Source organism: Caretta caretta, chromosome 2 (genome assembly GCF_965140235.1).
Source record: "Caretta caretta isolate rCarCar2 chromosome 2, rCarCar1.hap1, whole genome shotgun sequence".
Lineage (NCBI taxonomy): Eukaryota > Metazoa > Chordata > Testudines > Cheloniidae > Caretta > Caretta caretta.
In genome coordinates, this window is record NC_134207.1 from 74,675,495 (window position 1) to 74,697,836 (window position 22,342).

General features: G+C 44.0%; 1 protein-coding gene across 3 annotated transcripts in view; it reads right to left on the minus strand.

Moving 5' to 3' along the window:
- The window catches only part of SPIDR (scaffold protein involved in DNA repair), a 333,236-nt gene that overhangs the window by 217,932 nt on the left and 92,962 nt on the right, over window positions 1-22,342 (minus strand). For all 3 annotated transcript variants that reach the window (XM_075125247.1, XM_048840608.2, XM_048840607.2), the window contains one exon: window positions 10,267-10,367. In XM_075125247.1, the coding sequence (XP_074981348.1) occupies window positions 10,267-10,367 (101 nt within the window). The remainder of the gene's footprint in view (window positions 1-10,266; window positions 10,368-22,342) is intronic.

A 22,342-nucleotide genomic window follows, 5' to 3' on the forward strand; every position in this document is an offset into this window, starting at 1 on the left:
GTCCTGCACTTAGGACGGAAGAATGCCATGCACTGCTACAGATTAGGGACCGAATGGCTAGGCAGCAGTTCTGCAGAAAAGGACATAGGGGTTACAGTGGACGAGAAGCTGGATATGAGTCAGCAGTGTGCCCTTGTTGCCAAGAAGGCCAGTGGCATTTTGGGATGTATAAGTAGGGGCATTGCCAGCAGATTGAGGGACGTGATCGTTCCCCTCTATTCGACATTGGTGAGGCCTCATCTGGAGTACTGTGTCCAGTTTTGGGCCCCACACTACAAGAAGGATGTGGATAAACTGGAAAACATCCAGCGGAGGGCAACAAAAATGATTAGGGGACTGGAACACATGACTTATGAGGAGAGGCTGAGGAAACTGGGATTGTTTAGTCTGTGGAAGAGAAGAATGAGGGGGGATTTGATAGCTGCTTTCAACTACCTGAAAAGGGGTTCCAAAGAGGATGGCTCTAGACTGTTCTCAGTGGTAGCAGATGACAGAACGAGGAGTAATGGTCTCAATTTGCAGTGGAGGAGGTTTAGGTTGGATATTAGGAAAAACTTTTTCTCTAGGAGGGTGGTAAAACACTGGAATGCGTTACCTAGGGAGGTGGTGGAATCTCCTTCCTTAGAAGTTTTTAAGGTCAGGCTTGTCAAAGCCCTGGCTGGGATGATTTAGCTGGGGATTGGTCCTGTTTTGAGCAGGGGGTTGAACTAGATGACCTCCTGAAGTCCCTTCCAACCCTGATATTCTATGATTCTATGATATTCAAACCCATTTCAGGGGACATAGGACTTCTTTTCCGCCTTCTTGGATGTGGGCGGAATGGAAGGTGGGGTCTGCCATGCAAACTTGGCAATTTTTAGGACCCCCTGGTGGATGGGCAATGTGACCCAGGCTGGGGCAGAGGAAGGGGATGATACTGAAAAGGTCATCGGACTCTTTAGCTAGCTCCTTGACCTCCAAATTCAGGTTGGCAGCCACCCTCTTGAGCAGGGCTTGTGCTCCCTGAAGTAATCGGGGGGGGCTATTGGTTTGTGAGGGCTCCGCCACTGCCTCGTCTGGGGACGGCGAGGACGACTGCACCTCTGGAGGGTGGGGAGCGTCTCCTTGCTCCATTGGTGACCGCTCTGCAGCTGCCGGGGCCTCCCGCGAAGCTCCCGCTTCTGACTCAGCATGACGCTCCAACTCGGGAGCCAGCTGCGCCGGGCGTAGCTTGTCCAATGTAACCAGGGAGAAGCGGTACAACTACAGTGCCAGCATAAAGGTACACCCCACAGGTTCCACTATTGCCACAGGGCGGGCCATTGCCCTTGACCCCATGCCAATGCCGCCAGCACCTTAGCGGGTTCCTGGCTAAGAGGCGATTCGCCCTTTATAGGGAAGCGGCTGAAGGGGCCCTCTGACCTGGACCACTGCCCTTCTGGTGACCAGGGCGGGAATGTTGAAGCATGAGTCTGTCGACTAATCCTCATTGGCGACCAGTACGGAGAAGGCCAGGGCCAATGCCTGCCCTAAGAACGGTGCCGGGGCCCAGGCAAGACCTCAGACCACAGTGGTAACCCTAAGGGCCTCTGTAGTGGGCACGAGGCCTAACATAGGTCCTTTGCCTGAAATTCCCTTCTTGCACAGTGCCTGTGGGCCAGTCAACAGACTGTTTCTTTGGTATAGGTGAGGGGGAACGGTACCAGGCAGATTCCGGTGCCAGCAGGGCACTGCATGTCAACACCAAAATACCGGGCGTGGAGTCCGAGTGCAAGGGCTCCGATGCTGGGCACATATTGGTCTCCATGAGGAGGGCCCTCAATCGAATGTCCCGCTCTTTCTGAGTCCAGGAATGAAAAGTTTTTGCAGATCCAGCACTTGTCTTTTCTATGAGACTCCCCCAGGCACTTTGAACAGCTATCGTGAGGGTTACTGATGGGCATCAGCCAGCTGCACTCAGAACACGGCTTGAAACCTGGGGAATGGGGCATGCCCTGCGCCAGGATAAAGTCCCAGCTGGGACTCTAACTATGAAACTACTATTAACCCACTTAACAGCTAACCAATCAGTCAACTAAACAACAAAGGAGAACAATCTAAACAGTGAAGAACCAATAATGCTCTTGCTAAGCAAGACCAGGTGCTCCAAGCAACGGTTATGGGCGGTAAGAAGGAACTGAGAAGGCGTAGGGCCAGTGGTGCCTGATATACTGCCGCATGAGCGCGGCACTCCAGAGGGCGCCACAGCTGACCCTACAGATATCGCTAAGGCAAAATCTCCGAAAACTGTGTACGTGGGTGCACACACCTAGAATGGAATCGACATGAACAAGCACTTGAAGAAGAAACTAGAGTTTTTTGAGATGCGGTGTCCTTATCTCTATTCCACTGTGGGGGTATATGCAACCGGAGAATTTTCAAAGCAGTGTCCACTGCTCCACACATACGCCCTGATTCACCTCATGCCTCCAACTGGGGATATAAAAGGTACCCATGCAAATATACATAGGGACCAGCAACTCAAAGAAGGAGCAAATTTACATTTAGTTTTGTTTTCAACACTGCAACAAATTCAGACATTTGGTTAGTAAAAGAGGATACAAACAGAAATTTGGCCCTTTGCCATTCCTCTGTAGGCCTAAAATAATAATTTATAGTATTAACTCTTAAGTAGCTATTAAATAAAAGAAATCTAGACTAGGATAGAATGAATTAGCAAGTGAAGCTCAAACTCTTACAGATTTTCATATTCTTGGGCTTGTCTACACATTGCATTAGTGCACTCCAGCTAGGGTGTAAATTCTAGTACAGACCAGCGTGTCACACACTAACTGTCCTCGTAGTTCCTGGTAGTGTGGACTACAAGTTCCCTAGTGCACATTGACATAGTACCATGACTATGTCAATGTGCAGTCCCTTCAAAACTGCACTACCCCTTTCAACTGCATAAAGTTTATACTTCTTGTCCTCATCTTAAGGACTTTCACAATTCTGCCCCTCCACTAGTTTTTCTGTTCCTATGTCATATTGAATTCCTGTCCCTGTCACACACCTACCCACCCAAAAGAAGTTTGGATTATAACTCTGGAGTAAAGTAGTTTCTCATTAATAAACCCATGCAATTGGAGGTTCTCACAACCCCAAAATGTGCACACATCCTGAAGTCCTTGTTATTTATGTCCTCTGTCTCAAAGAGCTTGCATAAATAGTTATGACTATCTAGTCCTTTTATTGTATTAGAACTGCTAAACATGCAACATAGCAACGTATTAAGCCTCGTGTAATGATTGCAGAAAAAGAAAATAAAAACAACCCCTCAGACAAATAAAATGTATACTGTACAAAGCTTCAGCGTTTTCATTCTTAAAATCTACAGCACACAATCCCCTAATATTATATGTATCCCCTGCTATAAAGAACAGATTCTTCACAACATAATCCAGCACAATGTAGCTGTTGCCTTCCACATCATGCAAGCCCCTTAGAAATTGCAGATGCTTCCTCTGCAACAGGCGGACCTCGTCAGTACAAAGTTCAGCTGCCAAAGACTCCCCCTTGCTCCAGTGACATTTCCGGTTTGCAAGATACAGAGCTGAATTAGGAGAAAAAAGATGTGTATAAATGACCTCACAGAATCTTGCACTCAGTGACTTCAGATTCTCGGGACTACCTGTTCCACTCACCAAGAGATAGTAGTCCAAGAGATTATGAAACCTTCACAACCACATATACATAGATAGGCCAGATGGCTATAAAAACACAAACCCAACAAAAGAAAATATATTAGATTGTTAGGGGGAGGTTCTTGCCCTCCCCCAATCACTAGAGTGCCTTCACATATCCATCACACCTAAAACATTGGTATTGTATTGGTGAAAAAACTCCTCACCCCAGCCTCCATTACATTTGGGGGCAAGGAGCCTGTCAAATCATCATTGTGGAGAAATGTTGGAGGAACTCTGTCTCTTCTCTCTCATTACACCTTTTACTAACAGGGCAAGTGGGTTATCTTAACCTTGTTCTCTCTCTCTGACTGAAATGGAGTTATCAGCCAATGGAGTTATCAGCCAATCCAATGAAGTTATGTACACAATAACCTCTCTTTAAAATTGTTCACAATTGACAATCACATCCCCATAGTAGGGGACTCAGGGGTTCACGAGGTATGCGCTCCCCTTCTGCCGTAGGGTTGCCAAGTTTCTACTTGCACAAAATCGAACACCCTTGCCCAGCCTTCTCCAAGGCCCCGCCCCCCATTCACTCCATCCCCCCTCCCTCTGTCGCTCACTCTCCCCACTCTCACTCACTCGCACTCATTTTCACCGGGTTGGCTCAGAGGGTTGGGGCGCGGGAGGGGGTAAGGGCTCTGGCTGAGGTTGTGGGCTCTGGGGTGGGGCCAGAAATGAGGAGTTCAGGTTGTGTGAGGGGGTTCCAGGCTGAGGCAGTGGGTTGGGGTGCACTGGGGTGAGGGCTACTGGCTCTGGGGTGGAGCTGGGGTTGAGGGGTTTGGAATATGGGAGGGGGCTCCGGGCTGAGACAAGGGGTTGGAGTGTGGGAGGGGGTATGGTACGGGCTCTGGGCTGGGGCCAGAAATGAGGAGTTCAAGGTGCAGGAGGGGGCTCCAGGCTGGGACAGGGGGCTGGGGCTTTGGTGTGGGCTGGGGATCAGGGATTTGGGGTGCAAGAGGGGGCTATGGGCTGGGGGGGTTCAGAGGGTGGGATGGGGATCAGGGCTGGGGCAGGGGAGGGGGGTCGGGGTGCAGGCTCCGGGAGGCGCTTACCTCAGGCAGCTCCTGGAAGCAGTGGTATGTCCCCGCTCTGGCTCCGACACGGAGGCATGGCCAGGCAGCTCTACACGCTGCCCCATACATAGGCACCGCAGCCAATGGGAGCTGCGGAGCTGGTGCTTCAGGAGGGGGCAGCGCTCGGAGCCCCCTGGCTGCCCCTATTCCTAGGATCTGGAGGGAGGGACATACCGCTGCTTCAAGGAGCCACACGGAGCCACAGCAGGCAGGGAGCACTGCTGACTGAACTTTTAATGGCCCGGTCAGCAGTGCTGACCAGAGCCACCAGGGTCCCTTTTCGACCAGGTGTTCCGGTCAAAAACCAGGCACCTGGCAACCCTACTCTGCCCCTGTGATGTTCCCCTGGTGTTACTGGACCGACTAGTTCAGTCCAATCCTTGACTCTGGGAGCCAGCCTTACCCTGCTCCACTCTGAGAGCCCCCACTCCTGGGCTGTCCACAGCCTCTAGCATGTAAGCTGCTCTGAGTGTGCACTTTTGGCCAGCCGCCGCTTGGATTGTGCAACCGAATGACACTGGACAATATCTCCGGTCCCAAACACAACCCTAGGAAACTCTGTCTTGCACTGTCCATTTATGCTCACTGGATGCTGCAAGCTTGTATGAGTTCGTCAGTTTAACAAAGAAACTGATAAGTACCAGGCTTGTTACAGGAGCCTCCGACACGCTTCAAACCAAATGCACTGCTTCAGATAGAATAAACAAACAAATACATAAACTACAAAAGATAGATTTTAAGTGATTATAAGTCAAAGCACAACAAATCTGATTTGGTCAAATGAAATAAAAGCAAAACGCAATCTGAGCTGATCTTAACATTTTCAGTTCCCTTACAAACTTAGATCCTTCTCACCACAGGCTGGCTTGTTGCGCTTCAGCCAGGCTCTCCCCTTTGATCAGCGTTTCAGTCGCTTGGTGGTGGTGTCTGTAGATCGGAGTGAGCAAACTACGGCCCACGGGCCGGATCCAGCCCATCAGGGCTTTGGATCCAGCCCAAGGGATTGCTCCCTGTGGTGCCGCAGGCCCCGCGCCGCTCTCAGAAGCGGCAGGCACCACGTCCCTGTGCAGCCCCTGGGGGAGGAAGGGCAGAGGGCTGCATGCGTTACCTTTGCCTCCAGGCACTGCCCCCCACAGCTCCCATTGTCCAGGAACGGAGAACCGCGGCCAATGGGAGCTTCGGGGGAGGTACCTGGAGACATGGCAAGGGCAGCACATGGAGCATGGTTCCGGTTGCTTCCCGGAGTGGCGCCACATGGGGCCAGGGCAGGCAGGGAGTCTGCCCTGCCCCAGTGTGTGCCGCTGTCACCCTGGAGCCCGAACCCCTCCTGCACCCCCATGCCCCAGCCTGCATCTCGCACCCCTCCTGCACCCCAACCCCCTTCCTGCACCTCACACCCCTCCTGCACCCCAACCCCCTTCCCTGAGCCCCCTGCCTGAACCCTGCACCCCTCCTGCACCCCAACTCCCTTCCCTGAGCCCCTGGCAGCACCCCGCACCCCTCCTGCACCCCAACTCCCTTCCCTGAGCCCCTGGCAGCACCCCACACCCCTCCTGCACCCCAACCCCCTGCTCTGAGCCCCCTGCCTGCACCCCACATCCCTTCTGCGCCCCAACTCCCTGCCCTGGGCCCCCTGCTGCACCCTGCACCCCAACTCCCTGCCCTGAGCCCCCTCATACACCCCACGCCCTTCCTCTGCCCCAATCCCTTGCCCTGAGTCCGATCCTGCACACCGCACCCCCTCCTACACCCGCACTCCCTCCCGCACCCCAAACCCCTGCCCTGCATACAATTTCCCCACCCAGATGTGGCCCTCGGTCCAAAAAGTTTGCCCACCCCTGCTGTAGATGGAGGTGGAAGAGAGAGAGAATGGCAAACGTCTCTCCCTTTTATCAGGTTCTTTCTTCCTTCTTGGCTTTGCTCCCCGCCCTTCAGATTCAGGTGAGTATTACCTCATCGTAGTCCCAAACGGACCAAGGGAAGGTGGGGTGACTCACTGGAGAGTCCAACAGTTGCTGCCTAGGCCAGTGTCCTTTGTTCATGTGAGGCTGGGCTGGGCTTGTCCCCATACATGCCATGATGAGGTGTGAACTGCCCCTCTGCTCCTGGAGAGATTTGCCTGGGCTTGTTTTAAGCCATGGGGACACATTTTCAGCCTCATAACTATATATATGAAATTACAACCTATAACATTACTATAACAACAATACTCAGTGCATCATGAGCTTTCCAAAGACACCTGACATGACAAACTTTGCATTGGATACCACACAATCATATTATAAGGATGAACATGGAGGTGGAAGGTGTTCCCCCGAGGTAGAGAGCATCACAGCCCCCTCCCCCTACACTTGAAAAATCTTCCAAAAGACCAACAGCCATATACAGCAATCAGATGTAATATAGTCATAGTTAGCCTCTACCTCAAGAAGGGGCAACTATGGAGTACATGATGCACCATTCCACAGGTGCTGAAATGAAGATACTTCTCTCTACAGAATAAGGTGTAGGCTCTGTTGTGGTAGAGCTCAGAAAACTCTCAGACATTCCAAGCTGCTATGGAGTCTGATTTAGACAAAAGCAATACCCTTAATGAATAACCCTCTCAATTCACAGTATGAAAGACAACAAACACATGCTTCAAGGGGGCACTGTTTTCTGAAGCAGTAACTCAGCTCTGCTACAGAGAGGCAGCCAAACCACAGCAATTACATACAATTAAGCTCTGCAACAGAACAGAGGTCGGCAGAACAAAGGAATTTTTAAAGAATAAAGCCAAAAAGAAAGGTTTCATTGGGTGACATGGAGGTTGACACAACACGCAAGATAATAGCAAAATGAAAGCTCCAGTTTTTGCAACATAAAATGCCATGAGGGGGTCAGCCAGACCGTTCTGGAAATATTTCTCCTAAAATCACAAATTAAACCAAAGGCCTGGGATTAATTTCATTGGGAATTCCTCCCTCCTTCCTTGTCACTGAATTTCTGGTCTATGCGAACATACAATACAGAGCATCCAAAATGACTTAACAGATCTTCAACCACTAAGCTGCTTCAATCTCTTCCCACTGATCACTGTGCTCATCTGTCTCTTTTGTGTCTGCCTTTAGCAACAGAAGCAGAGACAAGAGCTGCATGAAAGTCAGAAACAATCCTGCATTTTAGAAATATTATCAGAGCGAAGAAAACCTAGAAGGCTGAGTATCATGCTGCCTGGAGCAGCTCACAGCCAAGAGTGCCAACCTCAGGGCAGACTGTCAAAAGCAGGGCAGACACCCCAAACTGGTGATATGTTCTATAATTAGATTACACCAACCCAGTAACAAATGTGAATTCCTATCTCACTGTACCAGTCTTACCATGGAGTCATAGACAGTCCCTTTGGGCTCTCCAGTCTATCTTGCCACACAGGCAAGCTGGATTTAGTTATAAATGATCACTTACACCAAAAATCACAAAATATTCAGGTTGCTCCCAGTCCCAAGAGACCAGCCACTTACTCCAGATTCATTTGTCTTTGGGATGAGATCTAAGGTACAATACCTACAGCCAATCCTGTAATAAACTAACTAAAGGTTTATTATTAACTAGGAAAAAGAAATAAGAGTTATTTACAGGCTAAAGCAAGCAAGCATATATACACAAATAATTTTAACTCTGTGATTTCAAAGGTGACAGAGATGTAGTAATCTGTCAACACTGGATGTCTTTTTTGGGCTTAACTCAGGTCAACCCTGCAGATCTCTGCTTTTTGTTTCTTAGCTCCTGCCCTTGTGAGATTCCAAACAGTAAAGAGAAGAAAAATCTTCATGCTAGCAATTTTTATTTCCCTCTTCCGGCATTCAAGTGGATGGCACAAAGCTTTCTGCACGTACTTCTCTATGGGTGGATTGGGCAATCAACAAAGCTTTTGTCCTACAATGGCCTACTTAATATTTGATAGTCCTCTTGGATAGGTAGGGGAACAGACTCTTCTTGTTTGAGTTCACAATTTCAGAGCAGGCATTTTTACAATCATAAAACAAACTTTATAGCGTGGAATACAGACATTACAAGTAAGATTAATGCATGAAGCAATTTACAAGCATTTCATAGAGTCTAAACATTAAATACGTTCTTATAAAGCTAATACGTATTTTGAACAAAACTAACATATAGATGAGCTGGTTTCGTTTCCAGCTATTAGTTTGTTAGTTCTTAGCTAACGCCTACGGCCTTGGCCAGAGCTGGCACTTTGTTTACCAACATTACACTGAGACCAGCAAGAGATTCTTATCTTAAATCCCAATAAGATGAAAGCCAAAAGTGTTACAATTAGCAGCGAAACAAAATTATTACACTCTTAGATTACAGGCAGTTACATTAATATTGCCTAACTGTCACAGCAAAATCTTAACCATTCGGGCTGAAATTTTGCATACTGGGCATCTGACCTAGGTTGAACTTTTTTTTTTTTTTTTTTTTTTTAATTTCAGCTAAAACAAGTCAGCTATTTTTGAGAACCAGATTAGATTAGAGAAATATATGTTGTCCAGCCCATGTAAAAAACAAACAAACAAAAACAAAAAAATCACAGCCATGTTGTTGAGATGCTCTAGTGCTTCCACCCTTTGCAAGATAGACTTGAAATTTTGTAGTGGGGTTGCCCTGATGTAAGAGATGTGCCCTTTGTTGTCCCTGTGAAAATTCACCCAAATTCAGCCAATTTTTGAGACTCTGAAAAATCACACTTTATACACGCTCAGTAAAGTCTTAAGAGTTTGGCAGCTACATTCTTTGAAGATTCAGAGAGGCATGTGATCATGTAATTGGAGACTGTATCATAAAACTGCATACATCCAAGGGGGATAAATTAAAATTTCCTATACAATCTTAATTCTCGCATTTCCTAACATTTAAGCCCCTAGATCAGTGGTTCCCAAGCTAGGGGTGCTGCTTATTCAGGGAAAGCCCCTGGCGGGCTGGGCCAGTTTGTTTACTGGCCGCGTCTGCAGGTTCAGCCGATCGTGGCTCCCAGTGGCCGTGGTTCACCGTTCTCGGCCAATGGGGGCTGTGGGACGTGCTGGCTACCCTTCCCGCAGCCCCCATTGGCCTGGAGCGGCGAACTGCAGCCAGTGGGAGCCGCGATCGGCCAAACCTGCGGACGCGGAAGGTAAACAAACCCGCCTGGCCCGCCAGAGGGTTTCCGTGAACAAACAGCGCTCCTAGTTTGGGAACCACTGTCCTAGCTGGACAGAAAATTTTCACCTTTTGAACTCAAGTACTTCAGTGACAGGGACATTATGAATACCTAGTGTGCTAGATAAGAGATGCAATTCTGCAGAATATTAATGATGTATGTGCCACAACTCAGAGCCACTGCTATACAGAATACAAACTTGCACCATATTACTATATGCATGGCGATGTCAAATATTTTTCTAATGAATAGATGTAACTAACAAATATGTACTTTCATATAACATGCCTATATACATGGTTCTTACCTGAAGAGGTTTTATACTCTGAAACACATTGATGTTTCCAAAAGCTAATGGCAGACCTCTCTCTGTTCTTCAGCCGATTTAACCTCTCTGCTAGCCCTCCCCTGCAGAGAATGAAGAAATGCTCAATTAAGCCAAGAATTAGCATTCAGTTTTGCCAAGTGACAAGTCATAGGACCAATGAAATATTTATTCTGTGACCCTCAGAGACAGAGACATACTGTAAAATTACACTCTACAGATTTGCTCAGACAATTCAGATTGGGCTACAATCCCAATAAAATGTGAGCTTAATACAATAAAGAAGACACAGAAACGTTCATCATCCTGGTATTCAAAATTTCAAGTCCCTCAGTCCCCCACCAATATGAGTTTAAAGAAGTATTTCCATCCTCCCTTCCACTTCCACTTTTTTTTTTAAATTAGAAGAAAGACACAAATATAGAACAATTTTGAAAACGCCCACATCTGTCAAGAGCAATGCCCCGCCCAGAATGTCATCTTATCCATAACTTTCACCTGGGGTTCACTTTACAGCAACTTTTTCAAAGTTGCTTGCTCACTGGCAATGAGTGATTGCAAAAATATTCTTTTAGCCACACTTTACCCTATGATTCATTTCACATGCTGGGTCAAGTGTGCATTTCAGTGGCCTGAAAACTCTCCACACTGAAATTAATTCAACATTCTCGAGGTCAGAAGAAGAGGAGTAGCATCTGAAACATACACATTTAAGATAATTTCAAAGCAATTCCTATACCTTTGATACTGACCCCAAAGGGGTCAGTTTTCGAGTTTAAGAACAAAGAGACTAGTGTGTATGAAGCTGCCTTTGGACTATTGTGGGACTATTTGAGCATTTTTCTTCACCTCTGACTTAGATAAATTTTCATATTTATCTGTCTGCGAATAAGATCTGAAAAAATTATTTATGCAGGGCTGCAACTTGTGTTTCCTTTCCCTACATTCAGCTACCATCTATTATTGATTCTTTAACAATAATCCTTCCATTTCCCATCAAAAAGTGCAGTTAAAAGAAGCTGTGAATTTGCTTGGTTTCAAAGTATAAAGTATACTCACGACAGTACTTATGAGAAATTCCAGATGCTCATTGGAAATAGTTGTTTCTGCATCTGTTTGGTACATTGTAAAATTGGAAAATACAATAAAAGGATATGCCATGCATGAGAGGAATTTCCACGGTAAACAAGGGGGATGGGTAGTTTACAGTTAAGATTTGTTCGGGGGGGGGGTTGTTTTTGTTTTGTTTTTTAAAACAAAACCAGAAATTAACTACTTCTTTTGGTTCAAACATATACACACACATTACAACAGAGTTTACAATATTGATATTTGATAAACACCAAGTGATATTTTATATATAATACTGTTGCATACATTATTAAGAGTACTGGTGGGGATATGTTGTACAAGTTATGTATGTATGTTAATATGGAATATGCAAGCAATATCATGGCTGGACAGGTAAGAGGACATTAACTATGAGTATATTTTCCCTTATTAAAGATGGAAGATAGAGCATGGTGCAAAGTTGATATTGGAAACAGCACAGAATCTAATCTCTTTTCCATGTTTAGAGGGAGGCAAGAATATTTGTTTAAATTACTTTTAATTCTTTTTTAAGGTTTGTACATACAAGCTGGTGTTCATGAATTCTTCTCTGCCCAGTGAACTGTCACACTCAAGGTTTCATTTACACAGCAAACGAAGAGACCCTTGGCAGCAATTCTCCAAATCTAAGTCAATTCATTTGGGAGCGCTGTTAGCGTAAGATCCATAAACCTGGAAATCCTGGATGCCCCATCATCTCAGGCACTGACACCCTGACACCAGGATTACCTGGCTGTGTAGACTCCCTCCTCAGGCCCACGCTACCAGCACTCCCAGCTATCTTCAAGACACCAATGACTTCCTGAGGAAACTACAATCCATCGGTGATCTTCCTGATAACGCCATCCTGGCCACTATGGAGTAGAAGCCCTCTACACCAACATTCCACACAAAGATGGACTACAAGCCGTCAGGAACAGTATCTCCGATAATGTCACGGCAAACCTGGTGGCTGAACTTTGTGACTTTGTCCTCATCCATAACTATTTTACATTTGGGGACAATGTATACCTTCAGATCAGCGGCACTGCTATGGGTACCCACATGGCCCCACAGTATGCCAACATTTTTATGGCTGACTTAGAACAACGCTTCCTCAGTTCTTGTCCCCTAATGCCCCTCCTCTAATTGCGCTACATTGATGACATCTTCATCATCTGGACCCATGGAAAAGAAGCCCTTGAGGAATTCCACCATCATTTCAACAATTTCCATCCCACCATCAACCTCAGCCTGGACCAGTCCACACAAGAGATCCACTTCCTGGATACTACAGTGCTAATAAACTATGGTCACATAAACACCACCCTATACCCGAAACCTACTGACCGCTATTCCTACCTACATGCCTCCAGCTTTCATCCAGACCACACACCACGATCCATTATCTACAGCCAAGCTCTATAATACAACCACATTTGCTCCAACCCCTCAGAAAGAGACAAACACCTACAAGATCTGGATCAAGCATTCTTACAACTACAATACCCACCTGCTGAAGTGAAGAAACAGATTGACAGAGCCAGAAGAGTACCCAAAAGTCACCTACTACAGGACAGGCCCAACAAAAAAAATAACAGAACGCCACTAGCCATCACCTTCAGCCCCCAACTAAAACCTCTCCAATACATCATCAAGGATCTACAACCTAGCCTGAAGGACGACCCACCACTCTCACAGATCTTGGGAGACAGGCCAGTCCTTGCTTACAGACAGCCCTGCAACCTGAAGCAAATACTCACCAGCAACCACAGACCACACAACAGAACCACTAACCCAGGAACCTATCCTTGCAACAAAGCCCGTTGCCAACTGTGTCCACATATCTGTTCAGGGGACACCATCACAGGGCCCAATCACATCAGCCACACTATCAGAGGCTTGTTCACCTGCACATCTACCAATGTGATATATGCCATCATGTGCCAGCAATGCCCCTCTGACATGTACATTGGCCAAACTGGACAGTCTCTACGTAAAAGAATAAATGGACACAAATCAGACGTCAAGATTATAACATTCAAAAACCAGTTGGAGAACACTTCAATCTCTTTGGTCACTCAATTACAGACCTAAAAGTGGCAATTCTTCAACAAAAAAACTTCAAAAACAGACTCCAACAAGAGACTGCTGAATTGGAATTTAATTTGCAAACTGGATACAATTAATTTAGGCTTGAATAAAGACTGGGAGTGGATGGGTCATTACACAAAGTAAAACCATTTCCCCATGTTTATTTCCCCCCTCCCCACCCCCCACTGTTCCTCAGACATTCTTGTCAACTGCTGGTAATGGCCCACCTTGATTATCACTACAAAAGGTTTTTTTTTCTCTCCTGCTGGTAATAGTTCACCTTAAGCGATCACTCTCCTTACCGTATGTATGGTAACACCCATTGTTTCATGTTCCCCATGTATATAAATCTCCCCACTGTATTTTCCACTGAATGCATCCGATGAAGTGAGCTGTAGCTCACGAAAGCTTATGCTCAAATAAATTGGTTAGTCTCTAAGGTGCCACAAGTACTCCTTTTCTTTTAACTGAAATAGTGTAACTTAGGTCGACTTACTGCAGTATTGTAGACCAGCCTTAAAAAAACTAGAATAGATGTTTTGGCTTTGCTGGAGCCCAGGCTTTGATACCTGGCAAAGGGGGAGGGTCGTGGAACCCAGGCTCCTGCCCAAGCCTGAATGTTTACACTGATATTTTTAGCCCTACAGCACAAGCCCTGCAAGCCCTAGTCAGCTGACCTGGGCTCTGTTACTTGCTTTTGACAAGATTTCAAGGTATACCATTTTTACTCTGCATCAGCTTCAGGGGTTGTTGTCATGTTATATCTTATGATTTCCTCAATTTTGCTGGCATCTGTGATGCAGGCCTTTGTTGATGCTAGTATTTGCTGTGGTCTTGCTTCATTTTGCCAGACGTTGGCATCAGTGCAGGGCCTATTGTAACTAGCTCTTGAACTTAACTGTGGTTTCGTTTCTTTGTGCAGCTGTGTGCCTCGGGATGGGGTGGGAAGGCATGTTATTTTCTAATGCTGAATTTCCTCTTTTGGCAGATCCAGACACTATTATGTACTTAATTGGCCTATGTGATTGACTTACATTTTGGTGTATATAATTTGACAGGTGGCAAATGTCATTTTGAAGAATAAAATATGATTCTTTTCTGTGAAGGAGGTGGACAGTATGTTTTTATATAACAAATAGCATACTTTGAGATTTATATCATATCAACCTTTCCCAAGAAAGAACAATTTTTTGTGAAACAATTTAACACGCGCATTCATTTAGCCACCTATTATGCAAAGGTGACCAATCATACATTCTCCATTGCCCACAATTTTTCCATATTTTACCTGGTGTCACTATTTTATCCAGTAAAAAGAAAAGGAGTACTTGTGGCACCTTGGAGATTAATTTGTTAGTCTCTAAGGTGCCACAAGTACTCCTTTTCTTTTTGCAAATACAGACTAACACGGCTGCTACTCTGAAACCTATTTTGTCCAGTGAAATCCCCTGGGGAAGACTCCAGTTTAAGAAGCAAGATACATGTCCTAGTTCAGTACTTAACATGAACTTTTCACTGTAGGACCACTACCTCCCTGAGCAACGGTAGCTAGGACTATGGAAGCATTCTTCCCTCAACCTAGCTGCTTCTACATGGGGAGTTAGGTCGGCCTAGCTATGGCACTCAGGGGTAGTTCACATCCGTAGCTATGTCAATCTAAATTTTAAATGTAGTCTAAGACTTACTGGCCGTTGGGTCCCGACCCAAGTGAAGTTAAATTTAAAAGAAAATCTGTACTGCACTTTGAGCATGCAAGTGTAATGCCGGGTAAGTTGGGTTTAGAGACGTTTATCTTGTTTATTTGTTCTTTTTTTAAACGTGTTGGGAATCTATGTTCATTATTTAAATTACCAAAACCAACCCCATTAAATATGGGTCATCTAAGTTTACTGGTTTCTAGTTCATTTGAATTTAAGAGCAATAAACAGTTACAGCAATATAGCATTTCCTAAACATATTTTATTCTCATAGTCAGGGTCCCATGTAATCAGTGATTTCACAGCCACAGACTTCACTGCAGAATTCACCCGCTGACAAAGAATTGTGGTTCCAGAATCTCAGCTCCCACTCGCTAGCTCTCATGGTTGTGAAGATTACACTCAGTTCAAGTTAGAATTTTTGTAACAATTCTGAGGAGTGTTAGCCATCCAATTCAGCTCAATGTAGTGTTGACTTAGAAAACTAATGAGTTCTCTTTAACTGTCACCATTGTTAACTATTTCACAATTGATCATTAGGTCATTAATTATTTGTATTGTAGCATTGCCCAATCATTATTGGGTACTCACTGTACAAAGTACTGTACATACATATAGAAAAACAGCTTATGGAAGTTTGTCAAAGTAGTTGCCTTGCAAGTCCCCTCTCAACCCTAGAGATAGTTGCTGAGGATATGTCTGGACGACAGAGGCTATACTGGCATAGCTCAGCTGGCATATCCCCATAGTATTGATGAAGCCTACTGTAACAGAGGGTGTCTTTCTATCAGTCTAGGAACACCACATCCTTGACTGAAGTTAGCTGTGTTGATGGAAACCCTTTTTTTCCCCCATCATGTGTTTTTCACATCCCTGACCAACAACTACATTGTTGATATAACTTTTCAGTGTAGATCAGGCCTGACCTAGTGGAGTGAGTTACAAAATCTTCAGATGGTATAAACTTAAGCTAGGTCTACGCTTAAAGTTTCGATCAACCTAGCTATCTTGGTGACAGGTTTCAGAGTGGTAGCCGTGTTAGTCTGTATCAGCAAAAAAAACAGAGGAGTAGTTGTGGCACCTTCGAAACTAACAAACCCCAAAAAAATGTGTTAGTCTCTAAGGTGCCACAAGTACGCCTCATTTTTTTTTGCTACCTATCTTGCTCAGGGATGTGAAAAATTTACATCGGAGTCCCACAGTTATGCCAAGTTAACCCCCCAAGTGCAGACGAGGCTAGATCAATAGAAGAATGCTTCTGTCGACCAAGCTACTGCTTCTCAGGGAGATGGATTACCTACAGTGAGAGAAAAAGCCTTCAATCACAGTAGGAAGCGAATACGCTATGGCATTACAGTGGCATAGCTGAAGCACTATAGCTGTCTGCTGTAGCACCTGTAGTGTAGACATGACCCAAGCTTTAGAGCCCTGCACTACACAAGTTTTGATACAATTCACTATCACAGATTTAGAAGCCTTATTCCCTCTGTGTCTCAAAATGATGCATTAGAATCAGTGCAGTACATTTTTTCATTGGTTTAGTGTTGTCAAATTTGGACCACCCTTCTAACACCTGAGGCATGCCACAATTTTTCTTTGTGATAGGATGAGTTGGCACAGAAGGAGACAAGAGTAATCCTTCATCCTTATGTTACTTGTTGTGTAATTGCAACTGGGTACAAATTCTGGAGACATGCATACATCAACTTTGCCATTTTGGAGAGTGCAGTGTTTCTCCATCAACACTTCAGCCAACTTAGATATCATTTGGATGACCAGGAAAATATCTAAGATACATATTTTCACTGACAAGAAGAACAACTATTTCAATGGCTCAAATAATCATTTCTAATACACAATGGTCAATGATCAATGGTGAGCTGTATCTGCCAGTACAGAAATCGTGGGGAAGAGGGTACATATTTGAAAGGGATAGAAAATAAGACAGAAAATATATTTCTTCTACATAAATCCATGGTATGCCCACATCTTGAATACTGGAATTGGAAAAGGTACCAAAAGGGGCAACAAAAATTATTAGGAGTATGGAACAGCTTCCATATGAGGAGAGATCAATAAGACTGGGACTTTTCAGCCTAAAAAAGAGATAACTAAGAGGGATATGATAGAGGTCTGTAAAATCATGACTGGTGTGAAGAAAATAAATAAGGAAATATTATTTGTTCTTGTGTTATTTGAAGGAATTAGGAGTCACCAAATGAAATTAATAGGCAGCAGGTCTAAAACAAACAAAAGGAAGCATTTCTTCATACAACACACAGTCAACCTGTGGAACTCTTTGCCAGGGCATGTTGTGAAAGTCAAGACTATAACAGGGTTCAAAAAAGAACTGGATAAGTTCATGGAGGATAGGTCCATCAATGGCTATTAGCCAGGATGGGCTGGGATGCAAAACTGTGAGCTGAAGTGTCCCTAGTTTGCCAGAAGCTGGGAATGGGCAACGGGGGATAGATTACCTGATGATTACTGTTCTGTTCACCCCTCTGAAGCACCTGGCATTGGCCACTGTCAGAAGACAGCATACTGGGCTAGATGGACCATTAGTCAGACCCAGTATGGCTGTTCTTATGACCTGTTTGAGGTAGGGCATTAATATGGATACAAGTGGTAGTGTGGCTTGGAAAGTTGCACTGATGCAGGTTTTCCTCTCTCATCCTTCTGTTTCTATTCAAATTCTTTGATCCATTGTATCAATGCTGAGAGGTCTTTTTTGACTGTTTAAGGCAGTAAAAAGATACATCTGAAGTCTCACCTAGAATCACTTGTGAATTTATGGATTTGGAGTTCTTTCCTGGAATCTGATAGAAGAAGCAGTTGCTCCTTCTGCGCTCTGCTAAAGCGTTTTCAATTGCCTCACACCAGAGTTAGCTTCAGCAAAACTTGCAGGGAGCAAATACTTAATTTGCATGAGTTGCCACACAACGGTAGGAGCCAAAGATGCCTGTTAGCAACTGTAGGAGAAGAAAAAGTGACTTTCCAGAAAATTTTACACTATCTACAGCTGTAACCCACCACAGAGGCTGCTGCTAGATGCATCTTCTTAATCGCTGTCTTTACCTCTTTTATCTTAAATTGGGCAAGATGTGCCTAAACACTATGCCACTGTAACTCCTGCAAACGAGTAAACAAATATATGTTTGCAACACTGAAGAGTCAAGGTTCCTATGAAGCAAGATTTCAGTTTTCCAATTTCCCAGATCCCTTGAGGAAAAAAAATGTCTCTGGAAAAAGGCACAATAGTATTCTTTCCAGGGATGAAACTGCATTTGTAAAATTGACAAACCTGCTATTTGTCTTTCTGCATATGGTAAGATTTGGTCGAGAGTTTGTGTTCCTGTTCTTCTAAGCAGGACAACCACCTCCACTGAATTTATCAGCGGAATTTAACGGCCCTGTTTGAAACAAGAAGGAAGAAACTTTTGGGAGGTCTAGGTTTAGGGCCTGGTTTGTTTAGGGCCTCCTCAGTTTCCAGGGTATTAATTACCTTTTTAACCACGTACTTCAAAAATTCAAGTTGAAAAATTTACCAGGAATTTCTTAATCCGTTCCCGCCCAACCACCCCCCCCCAAAAAAAAAAAAAGCAGAGCGCGCTCTCCTTCTAAACCAATGGTTCTCAACCTTTTTCCCTTTGCAGACCCTAAACATTTTTGAACAGAGCTGCAGGCCCCTTTGGAAATCTTAGGCATAGTGTGTGGACCTCCAGGGTCTGCAGACCACAGGTTGAAAACTACTGCTCTAAACTGGCATGGAGCTGGCATGGAGGCCTACATATGGATTTCTTCGACCTCTGAGAGCCTAAATATGACACACATGTCTCTTGCCCCTAACCTGAGGAGGGGAGGTAGACAGAGGAGAGGACTACAGTTCAGGGACAGATGACCCACCTCTCCTATGACACATGGAGAATCTTACCAAAACTATGGAAACTCGATCCAAATAAGTGTCCTTGTTCACAATGATAAGTTATTTTCTTGGTTTTATTCCTGGTTTGAATTTTACCCAAAGCTGATTTGTTCATACAACTGCTGGCAAAACAAAAATGGCAGAAGGCTAAGGAAGAGAAGTCCGCATAGAAGCGGAGACCAGAGCAGCAGCCAGACAAAGCAAAGTATCCCCATGGATTCCCTGCCTTTGCTCTTACAGACTAGATACTGAGGCACGATCTCTGGCTCAGAGACTTCTCTGCCAATTTGTCTCCCAAAGGCTTGCACATAACACCAGACTATGATTCCAGGGCCAAAAAGGAAAAGGCACCAAACTGACTCCTCTTTGGTAAGGCACAGATATGTCCTGTTAGACAATTCTAAACAGGCAATAGCTAGTAATTTAAAGTTACAATTGGGAATTTTTTGTTTTAGGTAAAAAGTATTTTTGCTCAAAAAGCTGTCTGCTCCCTCCATTAATATACATCACCTGACATGAACAACAAGGCAGGGGGCATCAGCCTCATTTTCAGTTTACAGACAGCCTTCAATCTTTGACAAGTGCATGGATCATGCATTAGTGAGGGCTGCCAGCCAAACCATCAGCAAACAAAGCAGTTTTTACAAATGATGCATCCAGGCAGTAGCTCTGATGCATTTCAGTTATGTCCTCTTTGTCCAGGAATAAATTATCTAGTGAAATTTTACTTAGTATTTATAATTCCAGTATTTTATCAGATCAGGATGTCAGAGAAATTAGGCTCTAGCTGTGAAGATTTCATACTACTTGTATCCATATGTGAGGAAAACAGATCAAATTAGATAGTATGAACAAGCTCCTTTTTCCCTTGGCATTTTATTTTATATTCAGGGCCTCTGCTGGCCTTGTACGATAGAAATTGGTTGTGTTTTACTTTGTGGAATACCAGGACATTCTGTATTTTCTGGTCCTTTGAAAAGGAATACGTGCATTCTAGCAGATCAAATCTTAAGTACCCCACTGTTCTACAGTACAATTACATATCAAATAATTAAATAAAACTTTCTTAACCTGCTCAAAACAATCCAAGCTAAGAATGTTAATAAAGTATAAAAGGAATTGTACTGATACAGGAAAGATTCATGATAGCTGGAAAAAAATATTACAAAGTGACAGATCTGGAAACAGAAGAGTTAACATTGTACGAAGTCTGCATTTCCTGAACTGACCAGCAGGCCTCAGAATAACTGGTCAGTTTTGCTGACGAAAATAAAATCTTACTTGAAAAAACTAGAAACCCATAAAACCTTCACATCAGACATTTATTTTCAGCCACAAAAAGCTGAGTTTTATAGCAACTGTTCATCACATTTTATCTACACTTTGTCTTTAAGTTTCCTTGTTTACCAGTTTTATGAACAAACAATTATTGATATAATCCATACAACGAACTCTATAAAACCTCGTATTTTCTTCCTTCTATCCTTCATAATGGAACTCTAAGAGTGAAAGAACTTACACAGATACCCAATTTCATCCTAAGGTATGGGCGTGAACGAACAGACTGCAGAAATAAGATTCATAAAGGGTGGTGGCTGCTACACATTCCCTTTGGCCTTGTCTGATGTAAAAAACATGCAAATTTTTTTAGTGTAGATAAGGTCTCCAATTCAAGATCTGTGTGTGGTGGAAAGCATGGGAACAACACTTTACTACCTGAACACCAGCATAATCCATCTCTCATTAGTTATGGTTACACTGCTTCCTTAATAACAAAACAACCCCTTGGAAGCTAGTTACTATGCAGTGCAGTAACATACAATCAAGAATCATAGAAATATAGGGCTGGATGAGACCTCGAGAAGTTAACAACTCCAGCCCCCTGTGCTGAGGCAGGACCAAGTAAAACTAGACTATCCCTGACGGGGGTTTCTCTAACCTGTTCACTGACTGGGATTCCATCATGTCCCTTGGAAACCTATTCCAGAGCTTAACTGCCCTTACAGTTAGAAAGCGTTTCCTAATATCTAAACTAATGCTCCCTTGCTGCAAATTAAGCCATTACTTCTTGTCCTACCTTCAGTGGACATAGAAAACAATTGATCTCCCATCTCAGTCTTCTTTTTCCTCAAGACTAAACATGCCCGGTCTTTTTTTTAACCTTTCCTCAAAGATCAGGTTTTCTAAATCCTTTATTGTTTTTGTTGCTCTCCTCTGAATTCTTTGCAGTTTGTCCACATCTTTCCTCAAGTGTGGCACCCAAAATTGGACACAGTACTCCAACTGAGGCCTTACTAGTACCAAGTAGAGCAGAACAATTACTTCCCGTGTCTTACGTACAAACGCTCCTGTTAATACAGAATGATATTAACCTTTTTCTCAACTGCATCACACTGATGACTCATGTTCAACTTGTGATCCACTATAACCCCAGATCCTTTTCAGTGGTCCTACCAGCGAGTCAGTTATTCCCCATTTTGTAGTTGTACATTTGATTTTTCCTTCCTAGCTTAAGTACTTCGCACTTACCTTTATTGAATTTTATGTTGTTGAATTCAGACCAGTTCTCCAATTTGTCAAGGTCATTTTGAATATTAATCCTGTCCTCCAAAGTGCTTGCAACCCTTCCTGCATGTTGTCATCTTCAAATTTTATAAGTATGCTCTCCACTCCAAGTCATTATTGAAAATATTGAATAGTATCGGACCCAGGATTGACTCAGGCGGGATCCCACTAGATATGCCCTCCCAGTTTGACAGTGAACTACTGATAACTAGTCTTTAAGTCTGGTCTTTCAACCAGTTGTGCACCCACCTTATAGTAAATTAATCTAGACCACATTTCCCTAGTTTGCTTATAAGAATGTCATGTGGGATTGTGTCAAAAGCCTTTCTAAAATCAAGATATATCACATCTACTGCTTCTCCCCATCCGTTACGCCAGTAACCCTGTCAAAAGAGGAGAAATGAGATGGGTTTGGCATGATTTGTTCTTGACAAATCCATCCTGACTATTCCTTATAACACTATTATCCTCTAGGGCTTAGAGGATTGTTTAATAATTAGAGCTATAGATTAATCACAGTTAACTCACGTGATTAACTCAAAAAAATTAATTGCGATTAATCGCAGTTTTAATCACTGTTAAATTGAAATTAAATATTTTTGATTTATATTCTGTGTTGTAATTGAAAGCAAAGTGTATATTATTTCTGATTACAAATATTTTCACTGTAAAAATGATAAATAGTATT